Genomic DNA, 26,532 nt, shown 5'->3' on the forward strand with positions numbered 1-26,532 from the left:
TTTTATCTTTTTGATTAGTTCAAACAAAATTATCTTGCTCTGAGCATGTCCAAATAATGAAACAAAGGGTAGGTTTAGGCCCGATCACACAGAAAGCATTTTGCAGGCTGCAAAACCTGAGGGGCTATTTTTTTTTTTTTTTTAAATTGAATGCCCCTCGTAAAACAACACTAGACAACCACGCCATCTCCTTACCCTAACCTTACTGTGTGACCAATCTACCATTTATTCATATTTATTTTATTTATATCACAGTAATTAGTAGCTTATCACTAAAATGGACACAGGTAAACAGAGACCTGTGTGGATACTGGAGACCCTAAAAAAAAAGGGTGGATCCTGGGGAAGTACCACCAGTTGGTCCAGGAACTTTGCCTCCATGATGGCCATTTCAGGTTCTGCACTTCAATGCTTCCATGCCTGATGTTTTCTATTGATATTGTGGTAACTGTTGTTTGTAAAGTTGTATAGCTCTGGGTATCCAGCAGCTGCTACCACCAGTTTCTCCTCCAACGTTTACCAACTGTAAACTTGTTGTCATGACCACCACAGAAGGCCCACCTCTCAAATCATCCAATGACAGAGGTGACATGGGGCGCTTTTCTGCTCTAAGTTGAAGTTTTTTCAACTGATGTTCAGAGCACTCAAGCAAAAACACCAGGCATCTAGAGCACAGAAACACAAGGTGCGTAGTAACGTAGAAACGTAGTAACAGCAAGCAAAAAGCTTCTTTCCCATTAAAAACAATTACAAAAAGCTGCCTCCAGCTGCTAAAATGCTTTCTGTGTGATCAAGGCCTTAGCCTGTTTAGTATGTTGATCAGCAGCAGCGTCAGTTGTTGTTTTGTGTGCGAGTAGGCAGTCAGTAGGGTTCAGCCGCTCCTGGCATACCGCTGCCAGGGTTACTGAGCCACTCAGCTGCCCACTGTCCCCTGACTGAGTGAATGCTGAGCTCTGTTTTTCAGCCCTGATGCTCTGGAACACTGGTTGCAGGCTTTGTACTGCCGTCAGCACAACAGCACTGACTGTAAACATCAGTTTCACCCATTAAAAACAACCATACGTCAACGATAAACTCAACCACAATTGCCATGGGCAGTCATAAACTACAAGCCACTAACAGGAACAAATATTAGAGCCTTGTTCTGCTTAATGAAAAAAAAAAACTTTTAGCTGCTGCCCCTTGTGCACTGAAAATAACCCAGCTGTTATAGTATTAAAAACAGGAAACAGGAAGGTCATGTTATTATTCCTCAATCAGGGAATGTAAGGGCATGCTGCTCGGCTACACTGTTGGCATTTTAAAATACACAAAAACCCAATGTGGTCAAATCTGATCATCTGATTAACTTACGATCCTAAGTGTATGATACACTTACGCCTGTAGGTCACATACAGCCGACCAAAGCTTCCCATCTGGCCCATGGAATATCAATCAATTCAGAAAATGTGAGAAGGAAAAAAGCCCTCCACTATCCAGTACATCTGTACAGTGCGCTGTGTTTCACATGGATGGTTGTTTAAGTTGCACAACGCGATTATGGTACTTTCACTGTTGATAGCCTGCGCAGCAGTAACATGGATGTGAAGCGCAAACTGCAACACAATGGAGGAAGAGGGACAAGAAAAGAGCGAGAGAGATGCCAAAGAAAATGACAGAAAGTGTCAAGGGTGTAGGATTATTACAAGTTAAACAAAAAGAAAACAGTTTAGTGTGTATTGCAAAACAGAGTTTGCATACCTCAGTAGCACGTCCTCAATGCTACAACATCTGCAATCTTAATGAGGCTTTTACCTGGTTAAATAAAGGATATATATCTAAGTAGAAACCTAAAGTGTATGCATGGAGTTTGCTGAGCAGACCCGACGCAACAAGGAGAATTAATGTCACAGCTGAGATTCATAATAAATGTTAAGAACGTACATGTATTATGGCTTTATAATGGCTGATTAATATGAGAAATCAATACGGTGGCTAATGCTACCTGCCGATATATCATGTATATTAGCCAAGTTTTAATAAAGAAAATAGCAACTCACAGATAATTAAATACAATAGTCAATTTATTAAAGCCTTGCCTTCATTCATGTTATTATGTTAGTGCATCCCCTTGATCACTCTCACACACACATACACACAAAGTAGAAAATAGAGCCTAAATGCACAAATCGAATACAGCAGGTAGCCTATATTAACTTGGGTTGCAGTAAGTAGGGTCAGCAGGTGTAAGACACCCCTTGACCACAGTGAATGAGTCTTAACCAGCCAATCATAGGAACTTAAAAGTATGATATTTATGAAAGCCAAGTAATACATAAATAAATTTTTTTTTATTATACTCTTAAGTCACACTTTGGACAGCTTTTGCAGAGGGTTCCACCATGTTCAACTGAGCAAGAGCACATGTATTTCTCAATTCTCTCATTTCAGAGATGTTTATCATTTTCTCTTTTATATATTACTATTGCCCTTAAATAAAGCTAAAGTAATTAAATGAAATCACGCAGTATTTCTTATCCAATTACTCGATTAATCTCCAGAAAAATCAATGGAATACTCTTTTACTAAAAAAAAAAAATCGATAGCTGCAGCCCCAATGAGTAGTAGTGATACGACTAAAAGTGACAAAGCAGTGTTCTGAATACGTTTTTAACAGCCTAATTCACAGAAATATTGCTTGCAATAGTCCACCTTCCACCTTCTCTTTCCCAGTCCCAGTCTTCTCTATGAAGTGGAGGGATTAAAAGGTATGGATCCAACCTATAGACGGTATATAAAGATAGACAACACATCTCCACTTCCTCTCACTGTACAAATAAGAAGCCAAAATATCTCTGTTGGCATCATTTATAGCCAGAGTCTGATCGCTGCGGAATTGAGTTCTCAGCTATACACCTGTTTGACCAACCGCATGATGTCAAATCCACTTCATATAGCATCAAATAACTAATTAAAACCAAATGTACCAGAAAAAAAAAACACTTGCACAAATATCAGTGTGATAAGAACTAACTAAAATGACAGAAACAATTTTTGAGACAAATTCATTTGCCATGCACTTTCATCATTCAGTTAGGCCCACTAATATGGAGGGGGCGGGGTTTATGACCTGTACCGGAGCCAGCCACCAGGAGCAATGGAGATGTTTTGGCTTCACTTTGGGGAGCTGTCATGTCGTCCATCTTTATATACAGTCATGATCTATTCAAATATCTTAATGCAAGAATGGGGACAAACTTCTAACTTTCATTGAACATTTCATTGTTTTTCTATTTATTTTTATTCTTTTAAAAGTCCAGCCCCCCAATGTCAGCTTAGAAAAAAAATCTGGCCCTTGGACAAATGTAATTGTAATTGTAATTGATGACCCCTGCACTACATGATACTAATAATAATGACAGTGAACTGCTATAATTGAACAGTTATATCTAACTAACTCTACTAACTTATACTACTCCATCCTACTCATTTTGTCACATCAATCACTGAATTAATCCAATAAATCCACTGTGTGTCAGCTAGTGTTTTAAATTCATTTCCTGGCCCTTTGACTCTTTGACCTACAAGGTAAATATAGTATACTTGCACAGCAAGTATTTACACAAGGACTTACTTTAGTAAACACACCTCAATGCTAAAATTCATCCAGGATGTGTCAGCTCCTTACAACAGGATCTACTCTACATTCATCTCATCTGTAAAACCCTCCTTCAGTCACGCGACATGTTGTGACGTGCTCAGAAGACATGACTCACAATACACACAGTCATACATACAATTTATCCAGTGAATCACTCAAAAAGAAAACATTTCAATGTCGGCAAACGGTGTGGGGCCGTATAATTGTTGAAATTTTATTTATTTAAATGTGAATAAACTGTAAAACACGGGACTCAAGAAAAAGGAAACAGTAAACAAGGAATTTAGAGGGGGAAAAACTGAATCTGGAAAAAATTACATTGCATTTCATAGAGCCCTACATAAGTATTAGATGAAGACATCTTTTCATTATTTGCCTTTCCTCCCCACTATAACAGCCAAAACACACCAGTGCTGAATGGCGCACGTCAAAAAAAATATGCATTTATTATTTTCTATGCACAACCCCACACAGGCACTTTGCGCCACTATCCTACTTCCAGCCTCATCACCCCCTGAATTAAATACATTTTTCCCCTACTCACTCTATGCTTGTACATACCGACTCCCGCAGCAGCTCTTTTTCTCTGCTCCTATAGCAGCTCAACTCCTCTTCTCACCATGATTGCAAAAAGAGAACTCTGTTGCTTTCTTTCATATGTGGTCCAAGAATGGATGAGGAGAGACTTGTTGTTGAGGTCGAGAAATATCCCGAGCTATATCACCCACAATTCTGTCATTATAAAGACAACAGCCAAAAAGATATTGTCTGGCAAGCCATAGCTCTGGAGATTGGCTCTTCAGGTAAATATCGAGCTTAATTGGTGGGTGTCCACGCATGATTTTAAGCTATTGCAGAGTTGAAATTAGTACAGATCTTTTGGTAAAACTAGTAATTACTTTGTGTGAACTTCTGTTGAGGTGCTGCAGTGCAACACATTTTGTGTGTGCTACAGATGGCACTTCATGCGTGTCATTTAATGCACCGTGCTGCAGAAGCATGTTTTCAGCTTAAGAGAGATCAATGGTGCTGATAACTTGGCAGATGGGATACAGCCTTATGAATCTATTAAACTGAATGACACATGATGGATCTGTCATCACATAACACTGCCAGCTGTGTGCTAAAAATAAACAAAAAGCTATAGCTACTAGGGCTGTCAAAATTGCTCAAAAATGACGTTTGAATATTCCTTCTAAAAATAACTCATAGGCTCGAACCATTCAAATTTTTTCTTCCGCATTATGTCCACAAGAGGGCAAACTAATACAAGGAAACATACTTTATGTATTAATACAAGGAAACATAACTCCTTGTAGGTATTTTTATTTCAACATAAACGTCTTTGAAAACATTTACATACCTACACATTAAAACACATAAAACAATTATCTATAACATTACGTCCGCGGACCTCTCGCTCACCCCCCCCCCCCTCTCTGACCCGTCAGGCCACACCGCTCCCGGAAGCGCTGTGAATAGCCTCGAAGCGCCTCGAAGCGAAGCCAGTTTCCTTTCAGCGCCCATGTTAACCGATTGTGTCATCCACGCCGTGCCGCGCAGCTCCGTGGCCGGCTGTGGTTTATTTTCTACGCGAGCCGCGAGCGAATGTGTCAAGCCGGGTGACGGAGACAACAGCTGGGAGCAGAACCGCTTGTCGACCAGCGTGGAGAAATGCACGTCTGATGTGAACGGAAGTGCTCCGGCTCGTGTGAGAATTTCGGTGCGCTGCGCTACGCAGCACCTCTGCGGGCGGTGTGGCCTTATGCAGTGTGTTCAGTGCAGCGGCCCAGGCCAACGCCCACTGGCAAAGAGGACTGCTGCGGTGGTGTTTTTTTCCCCCCTCCACAATCGAATATCAATTTTCACATTCGAATGTCCATTTTTTTTTTTTCAAATTCGAATTTAAATTCGAATTTAGAATATTCGTTGACAGCCCTAATAGGTACACAACAACATTCTGTATGTTTCACACCTGCAATGCTCTTTTCACATCATCCAAACCTGATTTTTGTTTTAGTTGTTAATAAGCAGCCAAAGCAGCGGTTAAATGACAAACATTCACCTGCACTGATGTCAATTTTTGGGATACGGAGAAAGCATAAATGATGATGACAAACAGACATGGTAAACAAACTCCACCATAGTAAATATGCATTTGTTCTTAGCCTCAACTCTTTCCTGGAATGCTTCAGCATACGAAGATGGTAAAAGAGGTATGACACAACAAAACATATCCAGGTTTCCAGACTAGCTGAAACTGCTGGGAATGTGTAAGAAAGACTGCACGAACATCATCCTCCAGTGTCCATGGTGATGGGCTATGTTTGGACACACCTCAACTGACCAAGCCATGACTAATGGCTCCTGGAATTCAGCTTGAGATTTGATGTGCTTTCCAGGAGCGCATGAGAGAAAATAAAAAAAACAATACATGGTCACTTAATTCCTTCCTGCATCCACAGAAAACATTTTCCCTTTGGACAGCAGACAATGTGGCTAAGGGCATGGGTATGGAAAACAGGTCCATTTTGTTCAGGAAGGGAGATTCAGGAAACCCGGGAGTTCCGAGGGGACACATAATACATTTTAAAACTACAAAAGGACTGAGCAGCGCATGCATACGTGCATAACGTACTACTGGGCAAGAAAACAAGAGTGCTGGCAGGCAGCCCAGCCATTATCTGGCTTGAACTTATGGCATTAAAAAAACAACTTAAATATAGCTGGAAGAGTCATCCAAACAAATACAGGAAAAAGACCTCACAAGGAAATACCAAGTTTTTTTGTTTTTTTTAATTAAAGTTTGAGTGTGGCACCTCTGCAGCAATCAACTCGACCTTTAGCAGATCAAGTAAAGGCTGAGCAGATAAGTCAATTCATTGATTAGCTGACAGAGAGAGAATTAATCTGAAACTATACTGATCATCAAATACTTGTTTAAGACCTTTTTCTAGAAGAAATGCCAAACCTGGTTTATATCACTGTAAAGTGAATATCTTTGGGACTGGGGCAGCAGCAGCAGTGTCCCACCATCCAACACCAGCACAGCGTGAGGACGGAAACAGAGGACTCAGTGGGGATGGAGCACATACTGCAGCAGGTGAACACGCCATCTGCGGTCATTTTGACTCAACCAGCGGACTTCAGTGGAAGCCGACTGGCTGTTGATACAGGTGATCAGTTTTACGTTTTAAAAACTAGTTGCTGGCCATTTGACCAGCTGAGTTCTCTTCTCTGCAAGTTCTAAAACAGTTTTGTCTCATCACGAATCTTCGGTCTGAACTGGGTTTAAAGGTGCAGGTAGCCTTTGAGCGGCACTGTGAATTTTTTTTCCCCATTTTTGAGTCTAAAGCTTGCTAACTGTTATTAGTAATCCATTCATTTTATAGTTATAGGTGACTAATGTATGTAAACTATCCACTGCAGAAGCAGTTGTTACAGCCAAACCTGTCTAGTTTAAAGCCCTGAAGGCAAACTTCTCCAAACAGCCATAAAACATGGATTAACAACAAGATCGTTAACAAAAGTATCAAATTCAGCTCAGTAATAACAGCCAGGGTTTAGTGACAATCCAATTGTTAAGCATATTTACATTGCATAAATTAGCCTAGCAGCTTGCAAACTTTTTTTCCTCTACCCATAACTTACTTATCACCGGTTTAAGTCACTGCACCTCCCGACAATTCAGCTCAGTTGAATTTCAGCCTGCGTGCACGTTTTTTCACCCTAACATTGTTGAAACAGAACAGCTGATGTTGCTGTAGCAAGAAGTTACTGGAGCGTTCACATACACCATGTGCTTTGTCTGTTGAACTGTATTTTCTCCAAAATTGAAAATATTTTCACACTGCTCATTTATTCCAGAGTAAATAAAGTAATCCTCATCGTCTTTCTCTTGCCTGCTTGTTATCTGCCTGCTGCTGTTTGATAGTGACACAGACTTTCAAAAATAAAGGAGCAACTTAAAGATGATGATATGGATCGATGTTTTCACTTTGCATCGATGCTACTGGATTTTTGATCATTGAATCGATAAATCTATGCAGACTGATGGATCGTTACATTGCTAATCACAATGGTGCAAAAATAATTTAAAACTCCAATCTTGCCATAAAACAGTAGTGCTAATTGGTTTGCAACATTGTCTACAATGATCCTATAAACCCAAAGATACAGTATCAAGGTACTGTGAGATAAATAGCATTTTGTCTCAAAGTATCATTAAATGGCCCGACCCAAAAGTTGGCACAATTTAAGAAAACCAGGCCACATGCTTGAGTTACTTTAGTAACATTCATAACAAACAAAAATAAGGATGTGCAGGTATTTGCACTAGATGTGTCAGAAGTTGACCTGGTTTTGCTTTTAGGGAGAGCCAAAATGGCTGTGAACCTCTGGTATCAAGTAGCAGTATCAATCTACTCATCAACTACAGTATATGGACAGAAACAGCTTTTGGTAACAATGGTGTCAAATCATATTGCTAGCCAAAAACACAACAAAGTGACTATAAAAACAGGAATACCAGGTAAATGAATTGACATTTACAGCAAAGAAGAAGTGCAATATGTACAACAATACTGTTTTACAATTACTGCAGATACGCTCATTAAGCATTCTGTCACTGCACATTGAGGTGGCATGAAAAATAACGTGACTGTGGTTATAGAAGGGATGTATTGCAATATGGTTCCACAAAATAGTTGTGCATGATTGGGTGAAAAGCCAGAAAACACCCTCCACCAAAGGCAAAGCTGATGTAACATAACAGCTCTGATGCAACGGTTCCAACAACTTACAGCTGTTCACAGGAACTAGAGGGAGCCACAAGTTGCAGGAGACATGAACTAACATGTTATGGTATTTCTAGATTTATGGCGTCTTCACATGAACTTCAGTTACACAACCAAAAACAAACTGCCACAAACAAACAGGGCTTCTCAGTTTCTGTTTCACAAGGGTAGGGCTGCACAATTAATCAAATATTAATCACGATCACCACTTTGGCTTCCCACAATTAAATGAACATGATCGACTGTGATATTAACGTTTAAAAGGCACCTCTGCTGCATATGAAATCAAGTGCTTCCAAAACTACTGGCCAGCCGCCATTTTTGAAGAGCTGTCCACTACGCATTCACCCTATTGCAGCAGCCTGCAAAAACTTTGCATTTGCATTTTATATCGGCATAGATACAGCCAATAGAAGGCACTAGAGGGCAGAGTCAAAAGTTTCTGACGACAACAGATATGGTGACGGTGGAGGAGGTCGTAACAATGTGCCTTTTAAGGGAGGCAACGTTGTGGACCGCGATCACTGAGGCCATGAAATACATTGTATCACCGATTCATTCCATTTGCCAATACTTAAATTTCTTTGTCATCTCCTGCAGTTGCATCTTGCCTGAACTATGCTACACTGCCTCCATAATCTCTTGTGGCACTGCTACATTTTGTCTGTATCTGTAAGCTTTCAGAAAACATGCATAAATACGGACGAAATGATCAAAAAGTAAGTTTGTCTTCGTCTTTGTACCTAACATTGAGCATAAATGACCCACACAGACAAGGGGGGGAAAAAAACACTGTTCCGGGACCAAAACTGACTGGAGAACACTTCTACCTTCCTCGGTGGCAGTGTCACATCTCTGGAGCTTATGAAAATGGTTGTGTAATAGAGACAACAGCCGCCCAGAGGTTGGCCTCTGCTATTTTTATCAGCTGGCTTTTCTGGTGGCTGGGGTAATGGGAACATTTTGGTGAGGGGCACTTTTAAGATTAAGATACTCGATTAGGACAGCTCAGGGATGATGTCAAAACATACCAGCAAACAAAGCACAGAAAAGCTGAGACACAGCAGACAACCTGGCTGCATTTCCTAAGTACTCAGAGGATATTTACAAGAAAAACAGTGACTAACTACAGAGTAATATAAGAAACACTTGACATGTTCTGTTCAGAGGTTCAATCTTTTTACTGTTTGAATACAGAACAAACTATGCCTTTTGATGGTGTTAGGACATAGAAATGATTCAGAATGACTTACACATTTGGTCGCTGTTATAAATCAGTAGTTTACACACATGTAGTGCACAGAAGAGATACCAGCAAATGTCAGAAAGTGCTTCCTAAAACACTCAAACTTCCCTTGTAACATTTCACTATCTTTTCGCGTCACATGCATGCAGTCACACTGATAAATGAGGCCTACCGTCAGGCAACCAACAATAGGCTACATTATCAGGAGCACTGCCACAGGCTTTCTCTGAAGCTGCTCGCCCATGTTTCCTCTTAAAAGACCCAATACACATTGTATAACAAATATGCACTACTCTTGACGTCAGATACAAACAACCTCTGCTTTGAGTGAGTGCTGCTGGCCGGGGTGTGACGTCATTTAGCCAATGTTGGATGGCAAAAATCATTATGAGTTCTCACCCACCACCTCAGGCAACCCCGGGTCTTGACCGGTTGGGAATGTCATCACAAGGGTTGAGATCACACACTAGCCCGGTCACATATTTTTTCTTTTGGGGCATTGTCTGCCATGTACATGAGTCATGTTGCTCGCAAAGATGATGTTAGGATGCTACATGGCGGACAATCGGGATCACAAGAACATTTTGGAGACTATTAGACCTACAGACAAGTGATCATTTTGTATCACTGGCAGAGCGAAAGATGTCATGTTCACTCATGAGAAAGGTAGTCACAAACACCCAGCCTGCTTCTGAACATAACAGCCCTGACGCAAAAGGCCTTGCTGGCATCTCTTTACATAATTTGAGGTGAATAGGTTACAGGGAACAAGGCATAAATAACAGCATATGGAGAGGAAAATTCCTCCTGGTTTTCATTTCCAAGAGCGAAGCTTTAAACTCCAAACTAGGTCATTGATGAGGATGGAGGGAGAGCAAGAGGAAAATTACTGAGCAGGCAGCTCGAAAATCCCCGGTTTCTTCTATCTGAAATAATCAAGACAGGCTATACTGGTTTATCAGGATACTAGTGATGATCAGGGAAATAAAATGTCTTGTCCTCGGTGTAACTGTAAACCCAAGAAGAAAGAAAGAAAGCTTTTGTACATGAATTACAAGTGCTATGAATGGATTTCATTTTCTTTCCTGACATTTCATTGACTTAATTAGGACAGTTACGGGAGAAGCGTCTCGGTAACAACAAATACCAGTCCTTGTTATACTTCAGCATATGTTGTGTAGGGATGCAAATTTTAAAACTTTTAAAGATTTATTTTAACAACTGACATAAGCTATTTCAGCAGCACAAATAAAATATTTTTTTTGAAACACCTTCACTGAAATGTCTGCTCTCGCTCCACCTGTCATCATTGAACAAATGACCAAATGAGATTCATATGAAGATAACAAAATTCTGAGCAATTTATTTTAGGACACAAAGTAGATGCGAATTTGTCCATTGTCACCTATAGTAGCACTTACAGTCCAGATTTTTTGAAGTGGGGTTGTATGAAGTTCTTTTCCATAGTCAGTGTATTACATACTGTAGATGTCAGTAAGCGCACCCCCAGTTTAAAGAAGCAGGCTGGAGTCTGACATGGAAGCTAAGTAATGTACTGCTGTGGAGGGGTCAGCAACAAAACGTATTTCAGCCACCTGAAAAGTCCTACCTAAAAAAATTAGTGTCAGTTTCAGTGAGCGCTATATTGAGAATCTTTTCACTGCTTTACCTTACTGTCAGACAGTGATTTCAAACTGGAAAATGAAGCCCTCATATAATTCTCTTCAAAGTCAGACACACAGAAGCTGCTGGTCTACCACTACCTTAATTAAAGGTAGGATCTGGAGGATTTTCAAACAAAACAAAATATAGACATATACAAATGAAATCCTGCTTAATCATCACATATGGGCTTCTACTCATGTGTGGTGGTGACTCTGTTTGCAGAGCTCCTGCCTTTAACTGTAGTTTGATGTTTTTGTGTGCTCAGACCACTTCTGGGCGGAGATTTCCCCAGCCAATGAGAGAGCACAGGTGCTGTGCCCGAGCGTGTCCGAGCGTGCACCAGCGCAAGCCTTGCCTGAACCTCTTCTGTGAAGCCTTCTTCCATACCTCCGGGCTCCGTACACCCGGGAGAGTTGAGCCTGATAGGAGGGGCCGAATTTGAATGTGTGTTTACAAACAGCAACTGGAAAATCCTCCAGACCCCACCTTTAAGGTGTTTATATGTGACTTTGGTATTTAAAAGGGGTTTGTTCGAATCTACTTAAATCACACAATAACAGAAACTAAATAACTAATTGAAGCTGCGGTAGACTAGCAGGTCCTGCATTCAGCAAGCTAAAATTACTGTTTTTGTCAATGGAGTCTGGTGGCTTTGAGGAAAGCCACCAAGATGAGGTACTGAAGCCGTTATCAGGTTCCTCGTCGAAACAGGCTGTTTGACTGAAATGTAAAGCAATGAAAATACCCTTAAATAGTGTACATTTTAAACTGATAGATGTTTATAGGTGGGATTTTTTTTTAGGTGGCTCTGTTGTTGCCCCGTCCACAGCAGTACATTGTTTAGCTTCCATGTTAGCTTCTCCAAACTGGAGGCGTGCTGACTGACATCTGCTGTATGTAATACACTCACTATGGATAAGTATCCCATACAGGTCCCACTTCCAAAAATCCGAAATATCCCTTTAATACATTTGTGATAAGTCAATACTTACCAGTGATTAACTTAGCATTGATTTATCATAAGGATTCAAAGTTGTGTTCATTATCCTTACTATCCCACAATTTTGAGGGCCCGAACAATGGCAGTAGGATCTCGGTTTGAACCACTAGGTTTGTCAACAAGACTGGTTTCATTATAACGTGTGGCACCTTTTGAATGAATGTGTACAGAAGGAGCATTTGAAAAGGGAGCGGCTCTTGTGAGCAGAAGTAGGTGAAACCACTCCTGGGAAAAGATCGTGTAATGTATCAAGAGCCTCCGTGTCCCTGTTCTCCATGGCTAGGCCAACCTGTTTCACAGTTTTCCACTCCAACACTGGAGGGATGCTATGGACACAGCCTCCAGTGTTGATATAGTAGAGCACAAACACTATTTCACTGAGTGCTTAACATAATATTTGCTATACTTTAACAGGTTTAAATGTTTTAAGCTGCTGTTACATCTAAAGAGAGAAATGAGGATGTGTGTCAGTGTGACAGAACAGATTCACCATGGCAGAACAAGGGTAATCACAGCACTGACGAAAGAAAGGCAATATGCAAAATTTCCACCTAGCAGGTCCGAATGCATCTGAGCTTAGGTGTAGACTGGATGTAGGGTAGGAGAGGGAACAAGCTCCTGATTGAACGGAAGCAACAATAGAGAGTTTGGTCTCTGCATGCCATACCACCCACTTATCTCCTTCCAGTGATCTCACTGCTACAGTGTACATTGTAATTGCAGAAATGCCTGGAACTACCAACTTGGAGAGAGGAGGGGGACAATCTGCCAATATATAGACCTTATATAAACGTAAAGTCCTAAATATTTGGTGGGCCGTGCAATATGCTAAACTGCAGTGCTAGGTTAGGCAAGCATGACTAGATATATGTGTGCACCAGGGAATAGAAAGCAGCAGGATGGCCATCTGTCAGCTATTAAAAAGTCATCACACTAAAAACAAGACATGCTGAACTATATACATTTTGTTGGTGAAAGGCCGATTGAGATATTTCCCTATCAAAGTAAGCTTGAACTGTCGGGTCATTAGAAATATATAGAGGAACTGCTGAGAGAGATGACAACACAGAGCGAATGTCTAAGACCACATTTCTGTGGGATTCCATGGCATTTTACTAAATCTGAATCCAGTATGGAATCTGCTCATTGGATATTAAGCCTACAAAATCTATTTTGGTTCAGTATTAAGACACTTTTAACTGACACTACTGACATTAACGGAACAAACAATACAAGACTAACTTACAAAGGACAACATGTGTCAAGGAAGGGTTTAACTAAATTCTAGTTTCAAAAAGAACATAAGCCAAACAAACATCCTGATATGAAATGGAACAGGCTCAAATATGAAATATTCCCCCAAAAAGTTTAATATCCTGCAAGTGTAGCTGGTTTCAGAAAAGTGCGACTGGGCATTTAAAAGGATGTGTCCATCACTTTGGCACTCCACAGAGACCTTAATTTGAAATAACAGTATCAGTTACACCTTTTCTGTAGATGATGCCTCTCTAAAATAATGTGTCTGGCATGTTCCACAAATACTAAAAGGGAAAACAGAAATAAATACATAGTTACAGAGATCATAATGTGAACACATTATCCCTTTAAACATTCAAGATGATCAACTCTGTTCCTGACTGCACCGCCCTACTCATCACCCTGACCGTTCTTGACACAGGACCAAACCACTGCAGTATGAGAATTTCTCATAAGCAACGAGTTACAGGAAACTGCAGCATTATTGATATCCTGCTTTACAGTAAGAGAAGGAGATGTGCTGGCAAAGCACATTCACTGCTCGTTCTGTCAACACCATGAAAATATCCAATTATTCTATTAACTGTGATGAACCTTTTATACTCCTTTTCAAACAAAATCAGCATGTGTATGTGGGTTTTTAAACTCTGGAACAACCTGTAATGGTGTGTTTCAAGGTGTGTCAAGTTTGACGTCACAAACAGGCTAGAAGTCAGGCTGGTAAACAGTAGAGAGCAGCGTGGAGGCCAGTAAAAATGTTAAGATGGTTACTTCTTTTTTATGTCTTGCTTGTTCAATCTCTTTTAAATTTGGTGCAAACTAAATTTTGAAAGATGTCTGAGCGCTGCTTGGGCCAAGACGGATGATATTTTGTGGCAACCTGTCATTGCATTGCACTGGTAAAGGAGCTAAAATTACCGCATCCACCCAGGTGTTGTATTTCCATCACTGCTGATCAGAGCCAACTGGAGCCTGAGCTAAAAAACACCTGTGACTACTACGACGTCATTTGTCCCAGGTGTGAATGCCAATTAGAACTTTTCCCATTAAATACAAAAGCCTGGTGCCAGTGGGGTTTTTTTGTGCAGTGGAAATGGGGATTACTGAATGTTTTCATAAATGTGGAGATTCTTGAGCATCTTATTCTTTATAGGAAAGGCTGACATAATGAAAGCCCTTTTTACACTGAGATCATGCTAAAGGGCTGCTACCAAGTCCCTTCTTCATGCCACCTTTGCATTTTTACAAAAAAAAAAAAACAAAACCAAAAAAACAACAACAACATCAGCATCATTCCTCTCCAGTGTGTGATTTTAAACTTTGATTGATTGAGTTGATTGATTTTAAATGTCGGCATCGCAGAATCAAAAGAGGTGTGGCAGGTGTTTGGGGGCGTGTGTTTTCTACAGGCATTTTTGGCTACTGTTCTTTTTTTTTTTTTTAGGTGCTAACCGCTCTCGGCTACTTTTTATATCTCCCATGGTGGGTCGTACGCATAACATGTTGATGTGCAATGGCCACATCACAGGACATGCAATGTTTTCTCTTTTTTTAGAACATGTAAACTTTTTTTTGCTTCAGAAAAGCAGCTCTGAAGAAAGCTTCTTGTTCCGCTCCGCTCGCCTCTCTTTCTCCGTCTCTCCGTCTCTGAGCACTCAGCAGCCGCTCCCCCTCTCATGCACACGCTGCAGTCGCACACTGAAAATGAGTGACATGCAAGAGGGAGAGCTGGGGCTGCGGGGTTGAATAACAAATCAAAAATTTTGCTCGGGGTTGGCCCACTTGACATGCTGCTGTGTTGTGATATGGCCTATTTAAGTGCTGGAATTTGTTATTTACATGACAACGGCTGAATGCAACACAGGCTCCGCTCCATTAGTGCCATGCTGCAGGTTTGGGCCGGGCTCGGTTATAATTGTCTTGTTCTCGTGTCGGGTTCAGTCAGGAAAATGCGGTGTGCTCACCTGTGTGTGTGTGTCATCTGGTGAAAATTCTTGTATTTTTTAATATTGCAATATATATTGCAAAAAAACAATCGCAATGTCAGTTTTTTCCAATATCGTGCAGCCCTATAAGACAGTATATCAAGTGTGAAGGGAGGAGAGAGAGAGAGAGAGAGAGAGAGAGAGAGAGAGAGAGAGAGAGAGAGAGAGAGGGGACGACACGCAGTAAAGGGCTGCAGGTCAGAATTTAACCCGTGGCCCCAGCAGCAAGGACACAGCATTTGTACCTGCTCTACCCACTGGGCACCCCTGAAATTCCCACCTTGTAGAGGCAATATAAAAGGGGATAAAGTGAACACGATGACAACTGAGGGAAGAAGGGGGGCGGCATTACTGGGGATTTCTGATCACTACTCTTTAGGGGACTGCTCTATGTGTGAGTAGGGGATGTATGTGAGAATGCATACAAAGCTGAGAGGAAAACAAAGACATATGAGAGGGAAGGACAACAAAGCTGCATGTGGGCTGTTTGTCGCCTACCATTCACACTGTATGGTATCAAAAATGTGACTGCAGAGTAGTCCTGTCTCACAAAAGGTAGTTACCATTTGGGGAAAAACACTCTTTTGGATGTTTTGCCTTTAATAAGACTCAAAAAAGACATACCTATTCTTTCTATACATTTTACAAACTCAAGCTGAAATCGAGAAATCAGTCCTAAAAGAAAACCCCACATTAAAAGAAAAACATGGCAGCAAGCATACACAAACCAGAAAATACTGTCGCAGTATACTGTATAACGTCACATAGCTGCCGCACAGATTGAGTCACTTTCCACTGCTACACTGTAGCAGCATGGTTGCAATTTAAAATACAGGGTCACTGTCAGTGAAAGTATGTGTGTACACATTCATCTGTGTCTAGCAGAGCGAAGCAGGGTGGGGGAGGGGAGCTGTTGGGGCAGCATCTCGACCTTGCAGCAGGAATGAGGGTGAATGAGTGTCCTGGCGATCGCTGAATGAAATCAGCTCCAGAATTTTCTCATAGGCTTCCAGAGTCACGTGGTGCTGGTACAGTCCTTTATTAATGCTGTTTGAAGCAGCACGCAGAGAGATAAGCTGCTCTCCCCAGTGCAGGCCATAACTCTTCATTGTTTTTGGCAAACAGCACCTCGCTGAGTAAGTGAATTAGACACTGCAGGCAAGCTCAGATTCATTCAGAAGAGTGGATGGAAATTCTCTGAATCACAAGAGACAGGTGCAATGCTGTGAAAAGCTAAAATCAGCAAACATTTCACTGGAGCAGGCACACTAAATTTCCTTTTTGATATTAAATATCCAATGAGGAGCTCTGTCTGAATAACTAGTATGAAGTGTAATCAGCTTTCATTCTACTTGTCTGTGCTTTCTGTTTTAGCAGACCACAGTGCCATGACAGAAAAGATTGTGTGAATAAAATGACCACATTTCTCTGTTCAGGCAAGGCCAACATGAAGGTGAATAAGTATAAGTTAATGCCTGTAGACAGGAGACCATAAGGCGATATAAGCAACAGACAAGCCAGCAGCTCAGAGTTGGATTAAAACAACAGAGTAATGCTGCTGTGCCATAGAATTGGGTTGCAAAAGCCTTAACCAGACAGACCTGGCCATAAGTGGGTCAGGACATGGTGGGACAGGATGTCACCCTGGCAGGGTCACTCTGCACTTAGCCAGGCTAGACAGAGAGAAGGCAGACAGAAGGATGAGCCAAGTTCTGAAACAGTGGCTCAGCTGCAGACAAGGCACAAAACAATGTATTGGCAGATCAACACTTGGAAATACATGCTAGGGATGACCCACATATAGACAGTTAGAGAAGGAACAAGAAGCTCCAAAAAGACAGGATTAGTGGACTGTACAGATAAGAGCTCCCAAGTGCAGCAGCAAAAATGTTCTCTACTCAAAACTCAAACCTGGTTACATGAGCTTAAAACAGCTGGATTTTATCTGTTATCCAACCAATGGACAGGCAAAACAGACAGGGATATGGATCTACTGGACGCATGCACTTCCTTGATTAACATGTTCTTATTTCCGTTTTGCATGATGGGAGCTCAGATTGACTTTAAAACATTTCCTTATGCCTTATTCACACGACTCGACCTCAGAGTTCCTTAACAAAAGCACCAAATCAGAGGCAAACCAACATTGGCTCAGCACTTTCAAATAGGTACTCAAGCGTTGTGTTGAGTGTTTAAAGATATGAACTGAAAGCTCAGATGCATCTCAGGCGCTCCCCAGATATACCTGAGAGCGGAAGACACATGTTCATAACAGAAACGCAACGCTGTGTGTGTGTGTGTGTGTATGTGTTTAAGAGGGAGAGAGACAGTATAAACATAAGACTTGCGACAAAATTCTAATGCAGAACTGGTATTTATGTGACCCATGAATTGACACAAAGCTAGTGATGCAGTTAAACACAGTAACAGCACTTAAAAAATAAGGTACTTTCCAACTATCATAGGTGTCCATGTGATGAGGAGTCATCTGATAAGGCTGGCCAAGGTTTTTGTTCAAAAAATGAATTGTGTTCTGCTGCTGGTCCTGTTTCTTTCACCAGCCAAAACACCTTGTATACATAATAACTGAGCTGTGACAGAGCAGCTCATGCAACCTGGAAATATAGGAAACAATCATTTTCAGTAATACACCAAGGGCTTCATTAATGAGCCTTTGGTAACAACTTGTTCTAGAGAACAACAACAGCTTCCAGTATGTCTGAGGAGGCGGTGCGTGCAGCACACCCTTCCAATCTTCGATGTCACCTGACTTCAACAGAGCACATAGGCCCCGCAGAAAGGGAAATGCTGAAATTCGAAGAATGTGAAGTTGCACGTATGTTACCCGAAGGCCACTGTATTGAGCAGAGCTCAGCCTAATAAGTGGCTAACACAGTCTGGGTCACTCTGCCTCTCCCTTTCATTCTCCTCTCTTTTGTCAATCCTCCAATGCTATTTCTGTTAGTTGATTTATTCCTGCTCTGCTTCCTCATCTTATAGCCAATTCCTTTGTTGTTCTCCAGACTAAACTTTACAACTGTAATGCTTTTGAGTTTTTCAGCATTTCAAGGTTTAACTAACTAAAGACACACATGCTGACATTTAGCATCTAAAGTATATGTATTTGTTTGTGGTGCTGCCACTGATAAAGAGGATTTAGTCACTAAGAAGGAAACGTCCCCTTGTTGATGGTGCCAACAAGCCCAGCAGGCATTATACTAGCATGGCACATCCTGTCCTTTCCCCTATAGAAACTCTACTAGGGCAGGGGCAAAAGCAAAGCACTTTGTCCTTGTGGATTAGGCCCATACGTTACCATGGAGCAGGTTAGGCTACGACTCATTTAATTACCTCTCTCTGCAGCATGCATACTAATCTGGGAATTGAGGGACTTAAAATCAAGTTATTGTCTTTTAAACTCAACTATAACAGACAGCACCAAGTTTGCGGTCATTTACTATTCCAGGGTAAGCCCGTTTTTATATTCCCCTTGTGGCTACTGAAGTCATTCTTCATCTGTGGATGTATTCCAAAGGCAACTGTCCCTTCATGCTCGAAACAACAGCAAGAGGGGTATTGTGTTGTGCATTTCACATTCTTATGTGACTCCCTGAGGATAGACTAGAGGCTCTGAGACTGGACTGCTGCGATAATAGCAGCAACACCACCGACTACATTTCCTGTTATTGAGATGCAGCAGTAAACTCAAGGGACCGCTGTAGCTGGTGGTGTTTTTTTCTTTTAAATTGCTGCTGTACTTCCTTTATTCAGTGATACTCTACTTTAAGCCCTTCCAAAAAGGAAAACAAACAATCAAGTCTGTCAAATGATAGAAAGGCTATCAAGGTCAGTGTGATTTTGGCAAGCTCAAACAAACCCAGTCAGCTGTTGTTGGTACATAGCCACCGTCTCATCCTTTTAAGATCATCACCCCAGTTACCTGTATCTGCAAAGGAAGTTTAGGGTTTCCTATTGGGGTACATGCTGAGGGGACTGTGGAGTATGTTTCACTTTGGCACTATTCCAATCTAGTCAGTCCTTTCAGCTGGGCCCTAAAGTGACACGCAATCCTCAACATCAGGCTTCTCTGCAATAATCAATCACTTAGTGAAACATTACAGCAGAATTTTTAATTAAGTGTCACATCTAGTCCTGTCAAGTTCAAATGTAAAGCCCTGAAGCACAAGCCGAAATCAAAACAGGTAAAGCAACACCACCCAATGACACAAGATTGCTGACAGTTAGCTCTCAATTTATGTTGTTGTTTTATTATTTCCATTTTGACATACACATGGGTAACTTCATTCCTAAGAATAAACTTGATTGCCATTAAAGTAAATTCTAGTAATGTCGTAATTGCTGAAGTTGAAAATACAGACTGCAGATCAGACAGAGTGTCAACTCTGCCAAAAAGTTGTCAACGTTTGGAATAGTGAGAATACCATGTTCAGAGTGGGGTACAGTAACCGCTGCAGAACAAAAACAGCCGAAGGGCATCTGAGATCCAAGCATGACTTATGCAAGAGTACGCTCCAGCCACAGCAGTGTGAGCCAGAGGTGGAAATACTTTGATAGCACCTGTCATGGGCAGTGTTGCTCCCCCAGGCTGAATCCCATCTAAACTAAAAGAATGCATTTAAAGGCTTTAACGAAGGAATGTAGAGCCTTGGTCTTTACCCTCAGAAGAATAAATGAGTATTTCAAAGAACTGGCAGTATCCAAACAACAGAGTCAAGTGGAGAGAGAACACAAAATTCCTCAAAACAAAATGTCAAATATAATCCCCCAACAGACAGAAGGCAGAAGCCATTACTGGCAAATATTTCAGAAGCCTCTGACAAAGGAATCGGAGGAAAGAATAACAACGTTGAACTAAGCTATGACCTTATATAGTAATGTGCATATTATTGGGAACTATTCTACATAATTCTCAGGCCTGGCTGCATAATATGTACACCTTATACACACTGAAAATTGAAAGTAGTCTTGACATTAAAGGGGAACGCCCCCTACATTAAGAATCCCAATATGTTATTTCCATGGCCTTGGAAAGTGCAATCAATATTTGTTAACATGAGCTACTCTCTCTCAAAGCCAGAAACCACAGAAGTAATGGTGCATTCCATTTGCACTTTAGTGTCGGAATTTCCAAGGCCCCAGTCAGAAATTTCAACTGGAACGCCCCCTGAAGTCAGATTTCCAACTCGGAAAGTCAAAAAAGCCTAACAAACCATGACCTCAAAATCCAAAATGGCTATTCCACACATCAACAGTAGTGAAAGCTGTAGTAATGTACTGTATATTAGCACTTCTGTCTTATTTGTGTCTCATGAAAACAGTCATACACACGGTATTGTCCAACCTCTGTGGACATGTTGCTAAGGTGTTTGTATACACAAAATACAACATAATGCATTGTGACCAACTAATATTGCTAGCCTGGCTAGAGTTGTTATTGCTAACAACGTCTTGCTTTACCAACTTGTTATACTGGAACATGGTCAACTTGGGCGTGACAGAGTCATACCCAAGCATAGGTCACAATCTCTGTCACTTTTTGAATTTTGATGAATTCATATTTAAGTGTTTATCTGTTACATTTTGTTTTAGAAAATTAGGAAAGCAATATTTAGGTCAAACCTTATGTTGCCTTGTGCACTGGAGTCATACCAGCCATTTCCTCACAGTGATGCATACAGCTTACTATATTCATTAAAAACTGCTATCAGATCCGTGCTCTGTATCAGCAGATACCCAAAGCCCAGGTACTGGTATCGGAATTGAAAAGGCCTGATCGGTGCATCCCTAAAGAAGGTGATTATTTTTGACAGAGTGGATGAGCAGTACACTTTGTAATGGTTTCCCACAAATGCAGGACGTTGTTACACTACTGTGGTGCAATGGTGACAGACCTGCTATAGAGGAAGTGAGAGGGGAGAGACTTCACTAGGTTTTTGATGAAAAGAACCAGCAAGTGTTGTGACGCACCATTAAGTCTGCTCTGCAGTGTCTGCAAAAACACTCACTGCACAGAAAAGTCACAAGAAAGGAAAAGAATCCAAATGCACAAAACTCAGCTTCAAACTGACTGAACCGAACATTTTAGACATTTAAATCAAAACTTCATTACAGATTCTGACCACATTGCTTGTGTCTTACCATCATATCATACAACACAAACATTTTTTCTGTATCCCAACTTTTAACATCCACCTTGCCCGTTGCTGCCCTAGTTTAAATACACCCAGGGCTACTCAATTAGTTTTTGCAAAAAGTAAGCCTGTCACATTACAAAAAGCCCACAAGGTGGGTCACCTCCAGCTTACAAATCATATAGCTCTGCTTTGCCATCATTACTATTCCCCCCTTCGGCTGCATGCTTAGACCCAGGTGTAGGTACCAGCCCTCTATTTATAGCCATCTGTTTGCCCAGTGCTCAATCCAGCCTGTGCTAAGGAGATTTAGTCTTCCTGCATCCTCGCTCTTGCTGGTGTAGAAAGCTGATTTCCATTTAAAGAAAAACAGCCCCTGTCCTGCACTTGGCGGGCTAAAAACACATGACAGTTCTTTAAAAGGAAGTCATTCACAACTTAAAGCATCTTTGATTCGTTCGACTGCTCGGTTGAAATTAACAGTTGTATAATCAGGCCAGGACCCTGCAGGCGTGCACTAACACCACATTACTGACAAACAGCAGCTGAGGTCAAAACATTGCTGAGTAAACCATCCATCCACTGTGACATTATAGTTCATGGTGTAGCATGTTATTATTTTCTCTTACACTGTAAAAAGAAAACTCATCTCAGTTAAAAGAAATATAGTGTTAAAATATGCAAAAAATCTATTCTCTCATTGTCTTCCAAAATTCAATCAAGCTGTTTTCTCATATGACAATATGGACAATGTTCACAGAACCAGGTCCAGACATTGTCGAAAGTTACCCTGTCACTGGAAATACTCGGTTTGGTTTAGGCGAGGGGTGGCGCCTGAGTAGAGCGTGAAGGAGGCAGGATGTGAAGGCAGATTACAACACAGTCCTGTTGACTGTTTTTGATTTGGTCATAAACAGAGTGTCTTGCTGTTCTTTGACTTTGTCTGACGATTTTGGCATCTGCCCTTACCGACAGAAGTTGTCTCTCCAGTTAAGGCCCAGACACACCAAACTGATTTCAGAGAACTAGCAGCAACGAAAGCTGGCTGTTATGTCAAGTTGCATGTGAACACACCTCAAAGACTGCAGCTGATGGCCAACCAGCACAACATTTTGCGCTGTGAGAGGAAATAAATCTCCACACCAGCAGACAGCGGTACTCTGTATTCGTCATTCAGAAAGGGAAACCAAAAGACAGTCTTGATGCTAGATAGACAGTTTGCACATGAACAACACAATCTAATGTTGAGAGAACAGAGTATATTTACCCTGCACCACTGAACCCTGACACAAACCATCAGGAAACATTTCTGCTTAAGTGCTCAATGGCTAAAGGAAAATAATCTGACCTTATGTAACAAGTTTGTTTTGGTCTCACTCCCTCTTGACTTTAGCTCTTTGTTTACTTTCATTACTTCCACTTCTCTTCTGAGCTCTGAGCTGTATTGCCAATCAGAGTGACTTCATTCACCGACAGGCTCCGTGTTGCAAACACCAATTCAACACGTTGGATCCGACAAAAAAAGTAGATAGGGGCCAGTGAGGGGCTATGGTGTGGGACACACTGCACTGACAAGGGCAACAGACTCTGATCGGCAGCCCAACATTGACCAACAGCTGACTGTTGGCTTGGTATGTCAGGGGCTTTAGGCAATCTAGCTTCCATCTTTGTGTTAATGACCCTTCTTCTTCACCTGCAGATGTTCATTTTCTTCTGGTTTTCCATTAAAAAAACTAAAAAAAAGTCATCCACATGCCGAGTCACATGCAGTTAAGTCTCCGAACACTACCCTACTCAATTCACACATGAGCTCAATCGGACATAGGAGCTGGCAACTGGCACTGTTAAATATCAAATCTAACCTATCCGTATGTTTGCATTCTCACATACAGCTCCTACAGGTAATGTATACATTATGTTGGGTTTGCAGTGCATGTGCAAAAGGGGCTTCAGTTAGTGTTTTCTATTTGCTGGCTGCTGGAGCATTTAGCCAATGAACTCTCCACCCATTCCCTGTCCAACAGCACTGGAGTAAAAGACTGATTATCAGCTTTGCATGGCAAACTATACAACTACCAACTAACTAACACAAGTTCCAAAATTCAGGGAGAGAAAGCATAGATGGCACTAGGAATGCCTCTGAGAAAGCATTTTAAAAAAAGAGCAAAAAGAAAAGAGAGGGACGTGCAAATCCACAGTCTCTCTCTCTGCCCTCAATATAGGATCTCATGTTTGAAACAACAACACGCAGTAAGGCAGACGCTAAAAGCCATGCAAGGCACTGAATTTTTTTACACCAAATCTGAGGTGGAACCTCTGTTTGACAGAACAGCACAGCAGTGTCATATACTCAGATGCTGAGCATAGAGCACCACGACAGTTCCACACCTCAGTGAACAATGAACAGATCTTAAACCTTGAGATGGCAGGAAGCCCGACAGAGTAGGGAACCCACGTGACATGTGTGCTGTGTGCCGCATAGGGATAACCTCTTGATTGACACAATTATCATTCCGGCTAGATAAACACTCTCCTGTTTTAGGCTGCTGCTAGTGTTCACACTGCAAGCAACTCAGAGAGCCCCAAATCTGCGTCTTTAATCTGAGATATTAGCTGTGAAGTTTATGTTGTCACTGCTTATCAGACGCCACTCTTGCCAGTGCAGCTCACCAACACCTAACTCGAACCAGGCATGGATTAGAATGGTGATGTGGGAACATAAAGTTAACTGCACACCATGCAGTTTCCTTTAACAATACCATTTTGAATCCATGAGCCAAACACATGCAAGGTGTTTAATTCAATGACTACCTTCTGAGGGTGACCTCTGAAGTGCCCACGCGCCAGCATTACATAACTCTGCATCTATGGCATGCAATATTCATGTAGACAGAGTGGACTGCAAATACAGGTAAAGACACTTACCGCCATCACCAGCTCAAAGGGATGCTTATACACCCGCACAGGTGACTGGTACTTCTGCACCATGGTGGGGATTATAGTAACACCAACAACCTGAACAGAAATAAGAACAAATCAGACAGGAAAGGACAAGCTATGATCACGTGCATTTGTGAAAGAAAGATAAGATGAGATGTAAGGCATCACTGTTGGCATCTTCACAATAACTGTGTGCTGACTGAGTGCCAAGAATTCAGCATTATAGCTGCATCTGGCTCTACAACTAGTGACTCTGCGTGTAATTAAGTAAAGGTGTGTTTTGGCTTACTGCTTGAATGATGCCATGTGCTTGTGTGTACTTGCTTTTGTGTGTTGGCAAGCAGCCCTAACAAAAAGAAAACCATGTAGTGATGGGCTGCAGAAGGGAGCTCTCCTGAACCGTGACCAAGATGTCACTGATCAATGGATGCAGCATGTCCCACTCATTTATCAAACAGAGACTGTACCACCGCAATGGATTTATGCTGCAAACTACTGGGATTATGACCAAGCTAGGTCCATCTACTGCCTCCTCAGAAGCTTGGGTCACATCTACACCACCATCACAACAACAACAACAACAACAACAACAGCACTCTACATAATGATAAAAAAGGCAGGTGCTGCTCATTCTTTATGTTAACAGCACATCCCACATGCTGGAGAATTTAGGAAGAATGAGACTGAGAGTAAAAACAATATAAAAAATATTGTTTAAAATAAATACTCTAGTCACTTGAACATTATAGCTAAGAGTCCAATGCACATATGTTTCACTGACAACTAAACAGACTGGTGTAAAGACAAATATTCTGCTTACTCCAGGCAGTTTAAAGGAAGTGCAAAGTGTGGCTTGAACTTCATGTTCTGTGTTTGTTCAGCATGCTGATACATGTCTGTAACTCCTGCACTGCAGTGATGGGAACATGGCTGCGAGCAGGGGTGTGAGCTTAAGCCCCAGCACTTCTTACAGAGGGATCAGGGCAGGCAGACTAATAATAACCAGGCTGGTACTAACTGAATATAAACCTCAGCGGTCATCTACGTCTAACAGTTGCTACAGCAATACATAATTACCGTCATGCTTCAGGATCTGTCAGCAACTTCAAAGACACGTCAAAACAAGACAATTACTGAGGTGTTCATTAAGAGATTTCAAGTGACACACAGTCAAACACGTAAACAGGAATCGGCTGTATCGTTAACAGTTGTATCCCAAACACACCTGGAATAAACAAAGGTTAAATATCCACACATTGTGATTTTAGCTAAAATGAAAAATGAAACTCAGGCGCCTATAATGCTTTTTAACACAGCCACCTTGATAATGCTTAACAACATTTGCCACGCCGACTTGTTAACGTTAGCTTACATAACCAGTGCTAGCTAATTGAGACTAGCCCGCAAGCTAGCGCTAACTTATCTTAAATCGCTGTCAACTTGACACACACATCTCATGAATGGTGCTTACCGGTGATTTAAAAAACTAGAGAAATCTGGGCTGGTTTAGTCTGGTTAGTCGTTGTTTCTTCTGAAAGGGCTTTCTGAGCAAACTCTTGCCATTCCCCTCCTCGGCTCTTCACTTCGCCGGGTCTGGGTGATGAGATGAAGCCAGAAGCTAACGGTGGTTAGCTTTACTGTGCTAGCTGGCCATGTAGCCGGAGTAAGTAGCTAGGAAGCTAACCCTGGGACAAGTTCTCCTCACAGCCCGACACTGACGGGCATAGTAAGAGCGATAGACTAAATATCCTCAACAGTCCCGTGTTGATATACGCCTGTGTCTATGAAGTGTCGGCAGGAGGACAGTATGTCTCTCAGTCCTCTCCTCCTCTCTCGATACCGTCGCTCCTC

At 41.5% G+C, this 26,532-nt stretch overlaps 1 protein-coding gene across 1 annotated transcript in view; it reads right to left on the reverse strand.

Annotated features, from left to right (window-relative positions):
• The window catches only part of si:dkey-237i9.1 (SEC14-like protein 1), a 47,988-nt gene extending 21,456 nt beyond the window's left edge, over nucleotides 1–26,532 (reverse strand). Inside the window, exons 1-2 of the mRNA XM_049571095.1 lie at nucleotides 26,153–26,532; nucleotides 24,667–24,756 (exon numbers count right to left, since the gene is read on the reverse strand). Of these exons, the coding sequence (XP_049427052.1) occupies nucleotides 24,667–24,729 (63 nt within the window). The 5' untranslated portion in view covers nucleotides 24,730–24,756; nucleotides 26,153–26,532. The remainder of the gene's footprint in view (nucleotides 1–24,666; nucleotides 24,757–26,152) is intronic.

The sequence above is a fragment of the Epinephelus fuscoguttatus genome, linkage group LG3 (genome assembly GCF_011397635.1).
Source record: "Epinephelus fuscoguttatus linkage group LG3, E.fuscoguttatus.final_Chr_v1".
NCBI lineage: Eukaryota > Metazoa > Chordata > Actinopteri > Perciformes > Serranidae > Epinephelus > Epinephelus fuscoguttatus.